The sequence below is a fragment of the Mesoplodon densirostris genome, chromosome 19 (genome assembly GCF_025265405.1).
Source record: "Mesoplodon densirostris isolate mMesDen1 chromosome 19, mMesDen1 primary haplotype, whole genome shotgun sequence".
In the NCBI taxonomy this organism is placed as follows: domain Eukaryota; kingdom Metazoa; phylum Chordata; class Mammalia; order Artiodactyla; family Ziphiidae; genus Mesoplodon; species Mesoplodon densirostris.
The window spans coordinates 6,332,935-6,348,365 of record NC_082679.1 but is presented as its reverse complement, the minus strand read 5'-3'; the positions used below and the strand labels follow the sequence as shown (position 1 = coordinate 6,348,365).

Sequence of the window (15,431 nt, the reverse complement as noted above, 5' to 3'; positions counted from 1 at the left end):
ACCCAGTGAAAGATGGGACCTATTATAAGAATAGTTTCTCCCTGTTTCTGGCCCCATCACATATATAGGAAGAGGCTGCATGATTGGGGTTGACTGCTAAGGACATCAGTGCCTAGGAGTCCCTGGCCCTTGATTTCCTCACAGATAATATGGGAGAATGATGGTATCTAAGCCCCCAGATGTCTTTCAGACATTCCAGAACCATAAACCCTTAGTTATTCCAGAATCCTAGGGTCTCAGTCATTCTAGAACCACAGACTTTCAAAAGCTCTAGAATACCAGACCTTCAGATTCTAGAATAGAAGGGCCTGAGATATTCTGGAAATCTAGGGCCTCAGATGCTCTAGAACCCAAGATGGTAAAATAGTCTAGAACCACAGATCTCTAGACATTCTAGAACCCTAAAACCTATCATCTTCAGATGTTCTGGGATTTCCAGATAATTTGGCTTCCCAGGCTAGAAGCTATTCTAGAACTACTTTGTCTCTTCATTTTGCCACAAATTCGTGTTCAAAGTCTCTGGACTCACAGTGGGCCACAGCTTCAACTGAGCAGTCTCTGTTTATGGAGTGTTGGCCTTGCATTATCTCATTTATCCTTCTGACAGCCCCGTGAGGTGTTTATTACGAATGGCTTCCTCCTTTTTTTTTTTTTTTTTTTTTTGGTTGTGCCGACATGTGGTGTCTTAGTGCTGGCACGTGGGATCTTAGTTCCCTGACCACGGATCGAACCTGTGCCCCCTGCGTTGGAAGCATGGAGTCTTGACCACAGGACTGCCAAGGAAGTCCCTCCTCCTTAATATAGAGGAGACTGAGACCCAGAGAGGGGCATCACAGCAAAGGTCACGACAGAGGGTGGGAAGAATCCAGTCTCTGTCTTTGGGAACACCTAGCTAGTTTGTTCATCTCCACCCCTAGAGGCACCTCCCTCTGTTGGAGCCGGGTGGTGGTGAGGGGTGATCATAACGAGGGCTTCCCGGTGCCAGGCTAAGCGCTTTCCATCAAGATCACACATGCTCCTCCCACCAGCCCACACAGGCAGGTATTGTAACCGTCTCCGTGACACAGATGGGACTCTGAACTCATGCCAGAGCGCAGCCCAGGCTCTTACCTGACCTGTGCGCAGGCTCCTTGGGAGGGCGCCGCGCCTCGCCTTGTCCCCGACACGGTGATGTCAAAGCCCCTCCCCCGCGCCGCACGCCCAGTCTGGCCGAGTTAGACTTGGGTGACCGACGTCCTCCTGGGCATCTCCCCAGACGTCCTTCCCCTCCACTAAGGCCTGAGACCTGCCCTATTCCTCCTCCTGGGAACACTCCCTGGAGCCTTTCTTTCATCACCTCCATGGTTCAACCACCAACCAAGCAGTTCTCCTCCATGTGACTCTGAATTCCAGCCTTGGGCAGCCACCTGCTCCTGGGAGACACCCACCCCTGCCCGGGGTCTCCTCCCACTCACTGTGACCTAACACATTTCTCTCTTTCCCCAAACTCTCCTCCCGCTTCCTCCCACGTTTCCCATCCCACAGCCCCCACTGTCCACTCAGTCGTGTGGCCAGACCCCCGAGGGCGCTGTCCACCCCTTCCCTCCCCTCATCCCCTACAGCCCAGCGGTACCCAGCCCTGTCCCTCTTCTCTGTCCCCTCGGTCTATTCCTGGACCCTCACCCCAGCCTCCACGGCGGCCTCCCACCCTCCAGTCTGTCCCCTCCTGTCCACCACCAGTTGGCTTCAGAGGGTCTCTCTATACACTCAGAGCTGACCCTGCCCCTTCCCTGCTCACAACCCTTCCATGGAGACGCCCCATCACCCCTGGGCAAATGCCTTCGGCCTGCTCTTTGAGCCCCTTTGGATCCCCCTGAGGCAACGAGCCTCATCTGGAACTCTTGCCCCAGGGAGACAGTCACTGCATCCTGCCCACCCTGGGAGGGGGACTGGACTCTTGATGCCCCAGGGAACTCCTCAGGTAGTGTCGGCCCTCCTCTAATTTCATCTCACCACAACCCCCCCTCCCCCTTCATTATGGAACCAGTCAAAAGTGGAGTTTCAAGGGTCCTGCGTTCAGACCCCTGCTCCACTACTTGATGTTTTGGAAATTCTGGTAAGTGATTTCAGTTTCTCATCTTTAAAATCAGATAATTTTTTTTTTGCGATACGCGGGCCTCTCACTGCTGTGGCCTCTCCCGTTGCGGAGCACAGGCTCCGGACGCACAGGCTCAGCGGCCATGGCTCACGGGCCCAGCCGCTCTGCGGCATGTGGGATCTTCCCAGACTGGGGCACGAACCTGTGTCCCCTGCATCGGCAGGCGGACTCTCAACCACTGCGCCACCAGGCAAGCCCCCTCTGGTCAATTTTTATAAAGGTTGTGCAAAGTTTTTTGTTGAGGTATAGTTTTTAAATTGCAGTATACACAGTGCAAGGTATAGATTTCAAGTGTGCAGTCCAATGAGTTTTGATAAATGCATGCACCCAGGTAACTCTCAATCTTGTCAAATTATAAAAAATTTCGGCCTACTGTATAGCACAGGGAACTCTACTCAATACTCTGTAATGACCTGTATGGGAAAAGAATTTTAAAAAGAATGGATATATGTTTATGTATAACTGAATCACTTTGCTGTACAGCAGAAACTAACACAAATTTGTAAATCAACTATACTCCAATAAAAATTAAAAAGCATTTTTTTTGGTCATATCACTTCCCATTGTCTCCGCATCTACTCTTCCCTTCCCATCCCAGCAACCAGGCAACATTGATTAATTTTGCCTATTCTAGAATTTCGTACATAAATAGAATCATAGTATATATTTTGTGTTTGGCTTCTTTCACTCAGCATAATGATTAAAATTTTTTTTAAAAAATTTTATTTATTTAGGCTGTGCGGCAGGTAGGATCTTAGTTCCCTGACCAGGGCTTGAACCTGCGCCCCAGGCAGTGGAAGCGTGGATTCTTAACCACTGGTCCGCCAGGGAAGTCCCTATTCACATCATGATTTTGAGATGTCCTTAGATTGTTGTGTATATCAATACTTCTTTGTATTACTGAGTAGCATTGCATTGAGTGGATAGGTCATAGTGAGTTTGGCCATTCACCCCTTCATGGACATTTGGGTTGTTTCCAATTTGGCTGTTGTGAATAAAGCTCCTATGAACACTTCCGGCCGGTTGCCCCCTCCACCATTGCTCTAACATGAATACCTAGGAGTGGACTTGCTGGTCATGGGATAGACATATGTTTATCTTTCTAAGAAACAGCCGAACTGTTTTCCAAAGCGGTTGTACCATTTTATACTCCCCCCACCCCCCAAGAAATGTGTGAGAATTACAGCTGTTCTACATACCAACCAATACTCAGAGCTGTCCATCTTTTTAATCTTAGCCATTCTGGTAGGTATTGTGTTTTGACAAGATTGTATATTCTTCAGATACTGGGTGCAATGTTCTATATATGACCATTAAGTAAAGTTTGTTAATCATATTGTTCAAATCATCTATGTCCTTATCCATTTTTATCTTGTTTGTTCTATTATTTTTTTGAGTCACCTTAAAATCCTCTTTTTAACATTTTTTAATTAAAAAAAAATTTTTGACCACATCTCGCCACTTGCGGGATCTTAGTTCCCCAACCAGGCATCAAACTTGCTCCCTTGGCAGTGAAAGCACCAAGTCCTAACCACTAGACCGTCAGGGAATCCCCCAAATCCTCTTTTATGAGTGGGGATTTGTCTACTTTACTTTTAGTTATTTCACTCTTTATATATTTGAGGATACATTAAGAGATACATAAAAATTTAAATATTTCCTTAAGAATAGATTCGCAGTATATTTATGAATATATTTATGGATATAAATTCTCATCAGTATATTCTATTTAGTATAATAATTATTATGGTATAATAACAATTCCTTATATTCTTGGGTCCCCGGTCTCCCCTCTCTCTGTCCTCAGAACCCCCCTTCCCCACCGCCCCCCCAGATTCTTCCCACCAGTCTCCAGCTACAGCAGGAGGGTCCTGAGGCAGCTACAAATCAAGAATTCTTAAAATGCATTTAAGAAGACCAAACCAAAATAAGTCAGTGAAAGCTACATAAACTAAATAAGTAAATCCCATTAATTTGCCGTTTGCTGATTTGACTTTTCAGAAATTGGACAACATCCACAGAATCAGTTCTCTTAACCTTCCAGCTATGTCTCGTTCCTTGGGGATCCTGTGGCGCTCCTGGTCAAGGCTCCCATTTCCCGGATGGGGAAACTGAGGCACAAGGAAGGAAAGCTATTTGCTGGAATCCCTTGGATGGGAAGGGAAGTAAGGAGGAGAGTCTGAGCCGAGCCCGTGCTTCTCTTAGGCTTTATTTCTAGGCTTAGAGGAAGGGACAAATGACGGTGAAAACCCAACTTTCTCTACCAATGGTAAGGCGGGGTCAACATTGTGCCACCAGGGGGCACTGTGTACAGGAAGATACTCTTAGCAGGACTGGACTAATGGGGATGGGGGAGGGGGTCTAGACTCCTGGGTCTGAAAGAGGAAGGCACTGGGAACCCAGATTCCTGAATCTCTTCAGCAGCTTATATTTGGGGGTTCAATTTCATGGGTCCCAGTCCCTGGATTTAACTGGCCTGGATGGTTTTCTGTATCCAGTCTGTGAACTTGCAGAGGTTGGTGTAGACGCCTGGCACGTTGGGCTGGCCACACGGGGATTGTCCAAAGGACACAAGGCCCTGCAGGGACCCGTTGCAGACCAGGGGGCCCCCAGAGTCACCCTGTTGTGGAGAGACAGAGAATGAGAATCCAAAACACAGAGAGATGGAGATAGATGTGAGATCAGAAAGGAACCAAATGAGGAGAAGCAATGCAGGAGAGGAGGAAAAAAAAAAAGATAGCAACATATTCCTTAAACGTTCCATTCTAGAGCCCTGACCGCACCAATTCTGCTCCCCTACATCCTAACAGCTGGTAGATTCTCTTGGGTTTGTTACTGTTCTGTCTCTGTTTGTGTCCCTCCTTCTTTTTCTCCCCCTGTAGCTTATTTCTCTGTCTCAACGACTCCTGGAGTCTCTGTGCCTCTCTGCATCTCTTTGTATATTCTATTTTTGTTTTTTTTTCCTATTTCACTTGGCATTTCATCTCTATGCGTCTGTGTATCTGTTTCTCTCTGGGTGTGCGTGTGTGCATGTGTGTTTCTGCCTTACTGAATCTGTCTTTCTCTATTTCTGTTTCTGTCTTTCTTTGCTTCTCTTTATTCCCGTGTCGATTTCTCTCTTTCAGCCTCTCTCCCCGTTTGTCACACTATCTTCCCATATCTCTGTTTCTCACCACGGTTCCCTGTCCCCTCCCTTCTCCACCTCTCCCTGGATCTTCTCCCCTCTTCCCTTCTCCCGTCTCTCACATGGCAGGAGTTCTTTTGGTCCTGGCCTCCACCAGCGCAGAACATGCTGGGGTGGTACACCGGGGCATAGAGTTCACTGCAGATCTCTTCCGACACCACTGAGATATTCACGCATTGGAGCACTCTGGGCAGTCCGCCTGGGACGCAGAGCATCGGGTTAGCCTCTCTGGCTGGGCAGAGAAACCCCTCAGAGAGGCCGGACACACCCACACTCCCGAGCTCACCATTCGCTAGCCGACCCCAGCCGGAAATGAGGCAAGAATCCCGAGCGGTCGGGCACTGTGAGGCGATGCTGATGCTCTGGATGGTGTCAGACTGGGGCACCAATTCTTCCAACTTGATGAGCATGAGGTCGTTGGCAAAAGATGCTCTGTGGTACTCTGGGTGCTGGATGGAGAGGTGAGCCTCCATCATCTTACAGCCTGGTTCATGGTCGTCCTCAAGACTGTGCAGGCCCAGCCCGATGGTATAGGAACTGAGGGCCACAGGGTGGGGGTGGCGTGGGGACAGAAGAGCTCTGTGGCTACTACACCGTTATCTCCATTCTTGCCTTCAACCACAGCCCCATCTCCAGCCCCTTACCCTAGCCCCGTCTTCCTTGCTAAGCACTGCGCTAAGAGCTACCCAACCTAAGGCACAATCAATAATCCAGGGTCAAGAACTTGCTTTAAGTCACTAGTAACTCAGCAGTTGAGCTGGGATTTCAACCCAGGACTCTGGAGTCCTTCCAAAGCAACACATAGCTCCCGCCTCCCTCGCAGAACCTTCCTCCACACTGGTTTTCACTTTTAGTACCCAGAGATTGAACCTATGAAGCGCTTCCCCTCAGCTCACCATACATCCGGGTCCTCCCTAGGACCCAGGCCCCGCCCCCGTCCCCGCCCCACCCTGCACTCACTTCTGGAAACAGTGTGCGGCTGACAGCACCCATTGAGGATGCACCAGGACGCCCCCGCAGAGAAATTCCTTTTCCAAGAACAGTGCCGCCTGCCAAGGCTGCGAGTGCGGGTGGCAGTCCTCGCCGTTTATGATGTGGCTGCCTCCACCCCAGGCGAGGGATCCTGAGGGCAGATTCAGGGTAGGGGGACGGGCTCAGAGGGGAACGGGGGCTTCTGGGGGCGGGGCTCGGTGCAGGGGCGTGGTCAGGCCTGGGGAAAAGGCTCAGAAGGCTGGACACTTACTCCTGGGGGCGTGGTCACGGCTTTCGGGGGCGTGGCCAAAGACCAGGGGCGTGGCCACGGTGCAGGAGCTAGATCAGGGCTTCCGAGGTCAGGGGGATGGGCTCAGGGTGGAACCAGGGTGAGAGCTTGGTGGGGGGTGGGGGGGAAACCTCGGTCCAGGGGGGCGTGGTCAGGGCTGGGGGACAGATTCAGGAGGCAGGACTAGGCCACTTGGGGGCGGGGTCACAGTGCAGGCGGTGTGGTCAGGACCGCAGGGATGGAGTCAGGGATCCTGAGGGCAGTCAGGCTCTTAGGGGCGGAATCAAGAATGAGTGAGGAGAAGGGGGCGGGATCACAGCGCAGGCCTTTTACTCCACGGATCAGATTCCTTGGGGTGGGTTAGGATTCAAGAGGCGGAGATCAGGGTATAGGAGGAGGGGTCGCTTGTCAAGAGGAGACTTTCAGCTGTAAGTGTGTCACATAGATCTCTGGGACCCACGTGTCACCTCTCTCTCTCACACACACACACATACACACACACACGCGCGCGCGCGCGCCTCGACAGTGCACTACTGGGGCTACGAGCCTCCCAGAACAAGTAGACCCCCTCACACAAGGTGGCAGAGGCAAGGCGACACAGCCAGACACTCGAGGCCGTGCCACACTCTGTGGCCCTCCAAGTCTCTCCTTCCCTGGCTCAGCCTCCACCACAGCAGCAAAAAGCCAGCTCACACAGAAACCCTATCACACCGTCCCGTGATGTGGCTGTCTGGGGGCCCAAGGATCGGAGACCCAGGAAGCAGGCACAGATTGCCAGCGATGGGTGACTCCCCCAGAAGCACCATCTCCCTTTCACCCGCTCCAGGCTCCCCAGGTCCTCACAGCATCAGCACTCAGGTCCTCACAGCATTGCCACTCTGCAGGGTATTCAGAGGCACAGATTGTCAGAGTTGTTCACCCAATCACGCACCGACTCTCACGGGCACGACCACACACCGTGTCATACTATGTCCCACACAGAGGCATGCAAAGCCACACCTACCCAGTACACAGGCAGCACACATGCAAACTCCCTGTGATACAAGGAATCCCAGGTGTGCATCTGGAGAGCAACGGTCACACAGTACTGTCACCCACGCAGCTTCAGGCACATCCAGCAGGACACTGAGTCATGGCTGCACCGTAACAAACACTGCGCCTCAGGCACAGACAGACAGACAGACAGACACACACACACACAGATACCTGTGACACTGAGGAGGAGGTGTCCCAGGAACCAGCCCCAGGGCTTTCCTGCCTTGGACATCCTTCAGCACCTGCATGAGGGTCAGTCTCAGGTGAGTCTGGGGGCCGTGCATGTGTCTCTTTCTTTCTCCATTCCTGCCCTCCCAGGATATTACTGGGCAAACTAGGACCTATACCACCCCTCCCCCGACACACACATGCCATAGGGTCTGAGATCATGGCCCAGAGACCCACAGCCTAGAGAGATTTAGAGGCTGAGAGAGAAAAAGAGAGAGGGAGAGTGAAGTGGAAAGACAGAAAGAGAGAGGACTAGGTGGAGAGGAAGGGATGGAGAAAGTGTCTCTCCGTCTATAAACTGGGCGAGGTGGGAGGGTGGAGGAGACTGGACTCTCAGGGATGGAGGGAAGGTGGAGCACTTAAGAGAGATCATCGGAGACAGGCTGAGAGGCAGAGTCAGGGAGAGAGAGATTCAGGGAAATAGAGAGACCAGGGGAGACAGAGAGAACTGGAGAGACACTCCTAACTGGAGACCTGTTTGGAGAAGAGACATAGAGACACAAGGTCCGGATGCTGAGAATCACAGGGGCACGAAGCTGTAGAGACAGTGGGTCACAAAGACCGCGTGCTCTTAGGGGGCGGTGAGGGGGGGCCTGGGGGCCACTCACCTGGCTCTCTCTGGGCTCCCGGATCCTGCTTTGGGCTGAGCTCCTGCCCGCTACGTCCATCAGGGGCCCCGATGGGGCTTATAAGCATCCCCAGCTGGGCCGGCCCGTCCCCCAGGGACACATTCCTGGGGTCAGGTGCTCCCAGCTTCCAGCTCAGCGTTCTCAGGCTGCCTTGTGCCCGGCTGCGGCCAGGGAGCCAGAGGGGCTGGGAGACCCTGGCCTCACTGTTCCCTTCTTTCTTGGTTCTCTGTCAGGTTTCTCTCTCTCTCTCTCTCTCTCTCTCTCTCTCTCTCTCTCTCTCTCACACACACACACACACATTCTATCTCTCATTTTCTTTTTTTCTTATTCTCTCTCTCATTAAATCTCTCTCACCCTCCCTCCCTTCCTCTCTCTCCCGGCTGTGCTTCCCCAGCAAAACTTCCCGGATTCAAATCCCCAGCATCACGTTCTACCTTTGGAACCTTGAGCCGGTGACTGCTCCCCTGTGAGCCTCCGTTTTTCCATCTGTAAAATGGGAGTTACCATTTTTCCTCTCTCCCCAAATACATCCAAAGAGATAATGCAGTGAGAACGCCCGGACAAAGTGCCAGGAGTGTCCTAGGTGCCCAGTCAGTGGGAGCAGGCTGAAGTCTTTGCTCAACAAAGAGCACCTGTCACGCTCTGAGCTCTGCTGTCCGCACTTGAGATGCGGGAAGGGACAAGCAAATTCCGGCACTCCTGGGGCTCACGTCCCAGCGGGGGAGCATGACAAACAGAAAAACTACAGGGACAAGCAAATATCTGGTAGTAATGTGTGTGCAGAGACCACGGGTGATACTAGAGAGTGACCGGGATTGGGTGGGGTGGCTGCAGATGAGGGGGTGGTCGGGGAGTCTCAGAGGGGTCGACTCTGAGGCTGAGAGGCAGTGAGCTTTGCAGGAAAAAGAGAGAAGTTGGAGGAATTCCCTGGAGGTCCAGTGGTTAGGACGTGGCACTTTCACTGAGGTGGACCCGGTTCAATCCCTGGTGGGGGGAAGTAAGATCCCGGAAGGAAGCCTGGGGAAGAGGGAGGGAGAGAGAGAGAGAGAGAGAGAGAGAGAGAGAGGGAAAGAGAGAGAGGAGAGAAAGTTGGTGTGTACGAGACAGAGTAAGGCGAGGAACGGGGCGGACTGTGTAGGGATTTGCATGCCAGGGGAAACAGTTTGGGTTTATTTTCAGTGCAATGGATTTTAAGCACGAGGTAGGAGGGGCACGATTTTATTTATGTTTCAAAAACATCCCGCGTGGAGAATGATTGTAGAGGGTGAGATGGAAGCAGAGAGACCGGCGCGGAGGTGGGAGGTGGCAACAGCCTGGGTGGGAGATGCTGTGGTCCAAGGAGAAGAGAAACACATATGCCCAGGGCTCGTGTGGGGGAGGGGCGGGAAAGTCAAGTACCAGCCGGTGGGTGGAAGGTGGGGAGGGAGGAAAAAGGAGGTAAGGATGGTGTCTCGGGGGCTGGGACTGTTGGCGGCTCCATTTGTGGCTCCATTTGTGCGGAGGAGCGAAGAGGTGTGGGGAGAAGGGCTGAGCTGGAGGCGCCTATAGGAGCCAAGTGGTTGAATGTGTGAGCACCACGGGGCAGACAGAGGTCAGGGCTGGTGAGAAACGGTGGGGAGTCATCCTAGGAGACGTTGTGTGTAGAGCCATGGGGTTGGATGAGATCACCTAGGGAGCAGGTGTGGACGGCGTTGATGAGGGGTTGTGGGGACAGATGACGGTGCTGCTGAGGGATGAATGTCTGTGTCTCTCTGTCTCTCTCTGGCCCTGTTTCTCTCTGATTTCTCTGTCTCTAGCCCTTTCTTAGTGTCTGTCTGGTTCTCTGGCTCGGTCTCCATCTATCTGCCTGCATTCGGTCACCTGGGGGCACAGAGACCCTTGACCTTGCCCTGCTCCTGGGACCTGCAGCTCTGACCATGAAGATGGAGGAGGCCAGGAGGAGGGGTAGGGGTGGGGTGTAGAGTGGGCTCAGGCCTCACAGCCGCCCAGGCGTGACTTAGGTCTAGACACTGGGAGGAGGCAGGTTGGGGCCAGAGTGAGGGACAGGGCTGGGGCAGCTGGAATGAGGGAGGAGAGAGTGGACGTGGCATTCCTCCGCCCTGTTCTGTGGCCTCACCTAGGTCTTATCCTGCTCGAGGTTAGGCAGACGTGTCCCAGTTATTTGGGGATGAATCCAAGACAGAGTGTGTGTGTGGGTCACGCCATGGAGATGCTTCCAGCCTGGCAGGTGGGAATGACCCCAGGAGTGGGGATTCTAGGGTGAGAACCCAGGCTGGGGTGGGGGATGGAGAGAGGCAGAGACCAAGAGATACAGAGATGGGCAAAGAGATTGGGACCAGAGACAGAAGTAAAACCACAGAAGGATATAGAGACACAGAGAGAACAGGGAAAAGAGACGAAGGCAGAGAGATAAGAGACAAAGAGAGACACAGAGAAAGAACAGGGAAAAGAGACGAAGACAGAGAGAGATAAGAGACAAGGAGAGACACAGAGAGACAAGAGACCGAGACAGCGAGAGATAGACAGAGAGACAAGAGGCAAAGAGAGACAGAGACACAGAGAGATGGAGACAGAGACACAGAGACAAAGAACAGAGACACAGAGGTTGACAGGAAGAAAAGACAGAGAGAGACAGAGACCAAGGGACAACAGGCATAGGGACCCAAATTGAGACAGAGACAGACCGATTGGGACACAGAGGGAGGCAGGGAGATAGAGACACAGAATAGAGGACAGAGAGATGGGCACAGACACAGGCAAAGACAAAATGACACACAGAGAGATTATTTCAACATTCTGGAAGTCATTTTTGATTTTTTATTTATTTTTAATTTTTTTTTAAAATTTTTTGGCTGCATTGGGTCCTTGCTGCTTCACACAGGCTTTCTCTAGTTGTGGCGAGTGGGGTCTACTCTTCGTTGCAGTGCACAGGCTTCTCATTGCAGTGGCTTCTCTTGTTGCAGAGCACGGGCTCTAGGCGTGTGGGCTTCAGTAGTTGTGGCACATGGACTCAGTAGTTGTGGCTCGCGGGCTCTAGAGCACAGCCTCAGTAGTTGTGGCACACGGACTCAGTAGATGTGGCTCGCAGGCTCTAGAGCGCAGGCTCAGTAGTTGTGGCTCACGGACCCAGCCACTCCACGGCATGTGGGATCTTCCCAGACCGGGGCCCGAACCCGTGTCCCCTGCATCGGCAGGCAGATTCTCAACCACTGCGCCACCAGGGAAGCCCGGCAGGAGGATTCTTAACCACTACGCCACCAGGGAAGCCCTGGAAGTCATTTTAAAAATAGAGACAAAAGATAGTTTTAATTTCCCCCAACTTGACCCAACCCTACCCCCCCAATAAGTGTCCCCCCATTCACAGGTCCCTTTTGATTCTTTTCTTGATTGCTCTAGCCTGTCTGCAGGTCAGGCACCTGCACCTGTCGTCCTTTGGACGACACCTCCAACAAGTAAGTCAGACCTAGCCAGGTCTCCCCACCTTGACTCCCCCTCTCCTGGCCCAGCCCCCTTTCTGGGCTCTCTGCTTCCACTCTTATCCACCCCAGTCTATTTCCCAGAGGGATGTGGCTCCTGTGAACAGCTCTGGGCAACTCCTCAGCCTCCCTCATCCTCTAGGCCACCCTGTGGTCTGTTCCATGTGCCTCCAGCACTCTTCCCTTCAATCCCTCCCTTGACCACTCCCACTCCTCATTTTATCTTTTTTTTTTTTTTTTAAACATCTTTATTGGAGTGTAATTGCTTTACAATGGTGTGTCGGTTTCTGCTGTTCTCCATCGAATCTGAATGAGATCCTTGCTGGGTAGAGTAATCTTGGTTGTAGATTTTTCCCTTTCATCACTTGAAATATGGCCTGCCACTCCCTTCTGGCTTGCAGTGTTTTTGCTGAAAGATCAGCTCTTAACCTTATGGGGATTCTTTTGTGTGTTATTTGTTGCTTTTCCCTTGCTTCTTTTAATATTTTTTCTTTGTATTTAATTTTTGATAGTTTGATTAATATGTGTCTCGGCGTGTTTCTCCTTGGATTTATCCTGTATGGGACTCTCTGCACTTCCTGGACTTGATTGACTATTTCCTTTCCACAGAAAGCTTAGGTAGTTTCCCCAAAGTCACAGAAAGACTGAGGCTGGAAGAGAGAGATGGACAAATAGGCAGACATGGACAGATATAGAGCAGGAGAGAGCTGGAAACATAGTGAAAGGTAGACGCTGAAAGACACACATCTCGGGAACTAGGGATAATAATGATTAAAAAATAAAAAGACAAAAGATCTAACTGATATATCACCCACTTTTTTTCTAGGTGCCTTCTTAACAGCTTTATACATGTTGATTAGTTTTAATCTTTATAATAACCCCATGAGGTACCTATTATGCCTAATTTTATGAAAGTGTAAAGGGAGGCACAGAGAGGTCAATCAACTTACCCAAAGTCACACAGCAAAGTGACAGTGAATCCAGGCATCTGGTTCCAGAGCCTACATCTTTTTTTTTTTTTTTTTTACTTTTTTTTTTCCTATTTTTTTTATTAGTTTCTGCTTTATAACAAAGTGAATCAGTCATACATATACATCTGTTCCCACATCCCCTCCCTCATGCATCTCCCTCCCTCCCACCCTCCCCATCCCTCCCCTCCAGGCAGTCACAAAGCACCGAGCTGATCTCCCTGTGCTCTGCGGCTGCTTCCCACTATCTATCTACCCTACGTTTGGTAGTGTATATATGTCCATGCCTCTCTTTCGCTTTGTCACAGCTTACCCTTCCCCCTCCCCATATCCTCAAGTCCATTCTCAAGTAGGTCTGTGTCTTTATTCCCGTTTTACCCCTAGGTTCTTCATGACATTTTTTTTCTTATATTCCATATATATGTGTTAGCATACGGTATTTGTCTTTCTCTTTCTGACTTACTTCACTCTGTATGACAGACTCTAGGTCTATCCACCTCATTACAAATAGCTCAGTTTCGTTTCTTTTTATGGCTGAGTAATATTCCATTGTATATATGTGCCACATCTTCTTTATCCATTCATCCGATGATGGACACTTCCAGAGCCTACATCTTGAGGTCTTTGCTATGCAGCCTCCTTCATGCATATTAGGAAACAGAAGCAGAAACTGAAGGACAGGTGAACCGTCTCCACAGGGCTACAAGTCACGAGGGTCCAAGATGCATCTGGGTCCACTGCCACTCACCTGAGCCATCTGCCCTCATTCCTATCTGTAGGTGAGGTGAGGTGCAGCTTTGGCCAGAGAAGACACAGAGCATTGCTGGGGAGGGGATGAGGTGAAGCCACCTTCAGCCCCCAGCACCTACTCTTACCACATAACTGGAAGAGCAAGCCCCTCCTCCCTCCCACGGACTGACTGAGCCAAAAAGAGAGTCTTAAATCTCCTAGACACGGTGGAGGGTGGCCGCCCGCTTAGGAATGTCATCTGCCCTAAGGCCCAAGGTGGCCCTGACCATGTTTCCAGGGGTGTCTGACCCAGCCCTTAGGGAACTGACCCCTGAGTTCTACCTGGTAAACTCAGGAAACGCCTTCAGGCTGGGTTTGAACAAACTTGAGGCTGGGGGAGGCAGGCTGGCTGCCCCTATATTACTCAATAACTAAAGCTACTTTGGGATAGATTATATTACCCGAAGAGAAGCGTTTTCTTTCCTTATTAAGGGCAATGGGGGTTCAGTAAGAAAACTGCCTACTGAAGGCATGTCCCCTTCCTGCTCCTCTCCCAGGGGATAGAGAGGCCAGCACCAGGGGGTCCACCTAGAAGCAGGGACAATGGAGAGAAGGACTTGAGGAGGGGTTTTTACTGGAGAGAGAGAGTTGGAGCTTATCCAGCCTGGAGAGCTACAGGGAACACAGCCTGACCACTTGCGAGCTGGGAAAATGGCTGTGGGCTGTGGGGACCACTACGGGGGCATCTCCTAGCCACTTAACAGGGTTTGGGGCCTCAGCAAATATCAAGGGAGCAGAAGTTAAGGTAGTAGGCCCCATGGACCAAAGCCCTGGACATTCCCTCTTTTTTTTTTTTTTTTTTTTTTTTAGCACCAAGCTGAGTTATGTCATCACCCTGCAGAAGAAGATGCGACCGTCTAAGTGGCAGACATTTCCTGCCAGACTGGGTTTGGGGTGGGATGGGGTGAGGGGAGGACCAGTGGACTTGGGGCAGATTAAAATCCACTTAGATCTTCACTGTCCCAACAGCAACCACCATAGGTGGCTATTGAGCACTTAAAACGTGGCCAGCGTGGTTGAAGAACAGGCTTTTACTATTTAATTTCATCTAAGTTAAATGTAAATACCGACTCTTGATTCAGTTATTGGGAAAGTTTTAAGTTCCTTGGAACCATCTGGGTACCTGAATCTACCTTTTCAACTCTGAGCTTTATAGGCTCTAAAATAAAGGTCAAGAATTCCTGATGAAAATTTAGCATTTTAATGGAGATGCTGCTGTAGGTGTGAAATAGTCACCAGTGTTTTAAGGCTTTGTATTGAAAAAAGTAAACTATCGGGCTTCCCTGGTGGTGCAGTGGTTGAGAGTCCGCCTGCCGATGCAGGGGACACGGGTTCGTGCCCCAGTCCGGGAAGATCCCACATGCCGTGGAGTGGCTGGGCCTGTGAGCCATGGCCACTGAGCCTGTGCGTCCGGAGCCTGTGCTCCGCAACGGGAGAGGCCACACAGTGAGAGGCCCGCGTACCGCAAAAAAAAAAAAAAAAAAAAAAAGTAAACTATCTTTAAAATATTTATTTATTTATTTATTTATTTATTTATTTATTTATTTATTTTGGCTGCACCGGGTCTTAGTTGCTGCATGCAGGATCTTTAGTTGCGGCATGCGGGCTTCTTAGTTGCGGCATGCAAGCGGGATCTAGTTCCCTGACCAGGGATCAAACCTGGGCCCCCTGCATTGGGAGCATGGAGTCTTACCCACTGGACCACCAGGGAAGTCCCCAAAACA

The 15,431-nt window shown here is 50.9% G+C and overlaps 1 protein-coding gene across 2 annotated transcripts; it reads right to left on the bottom strand.

The window, feature by feature from the left end:
* Positions 1-4,382: 4,382 nt before the first annotated feature.
* Positions 4,383-6,328, bottom strand: LOC132479868 (kallikrein-4-like). Of its 2 annotated transcripts, XM_060083523.1 has the most exons (4): positions 6,282-6,328; positions 5,608-5,770; positions 5,384-5,520; positions 4,383-4,757 (listed from the first exon to the last, which is right to left on the bottom strand). In XM_060083523.1, exons 1-4 carry the CDS (start codon positions 6,312-6,314, stop codon positions 4,605-4,607), a joined length of 486 nt encoding a protein of 161 aa, XP_059939506.1. In that variant the 5' UTR covers positions 6,315-6,328; the 3' UTR covers positions 4,383-4,604. The 2 variants fall into 2 exon arrangements, with proteins under 2 accessions (XP_059939506.1, XP_059939507.1); XM_060083524.1 differs by lacking the exon at positions 6,282-6,328 and having other exon boundaries at positions 5,608-6,147.
* Between the last annotated feature and the right edge of the window lie 9,103 nt (positions 6,329-15,431).

Excerpts from the sequence above, each read along its gene's own strand:
- LOC132479868 (XM_060083523.1), bottom strand. The coding sequence starts at position 6,314 with ATGGGTGCTGTCAGCCGCACACTGTTTCCAGAA. Across the intron at positions 5,771-6,281 it reads GCCGCACACTGTTTCCAGAA|CACCCAGAGTACCACAGAGC; the intron begins GTGAGTGCAGGG and ends CTCTCCATCCAG. Across the intron at positions 4,758-5,383 it reads ACCAAAAGAACTCCTGCCAT|GGTGACTCTGGGGGCCCCCT; the intron begins GTGAGAGACGGG and ends TCTCCACAACAG.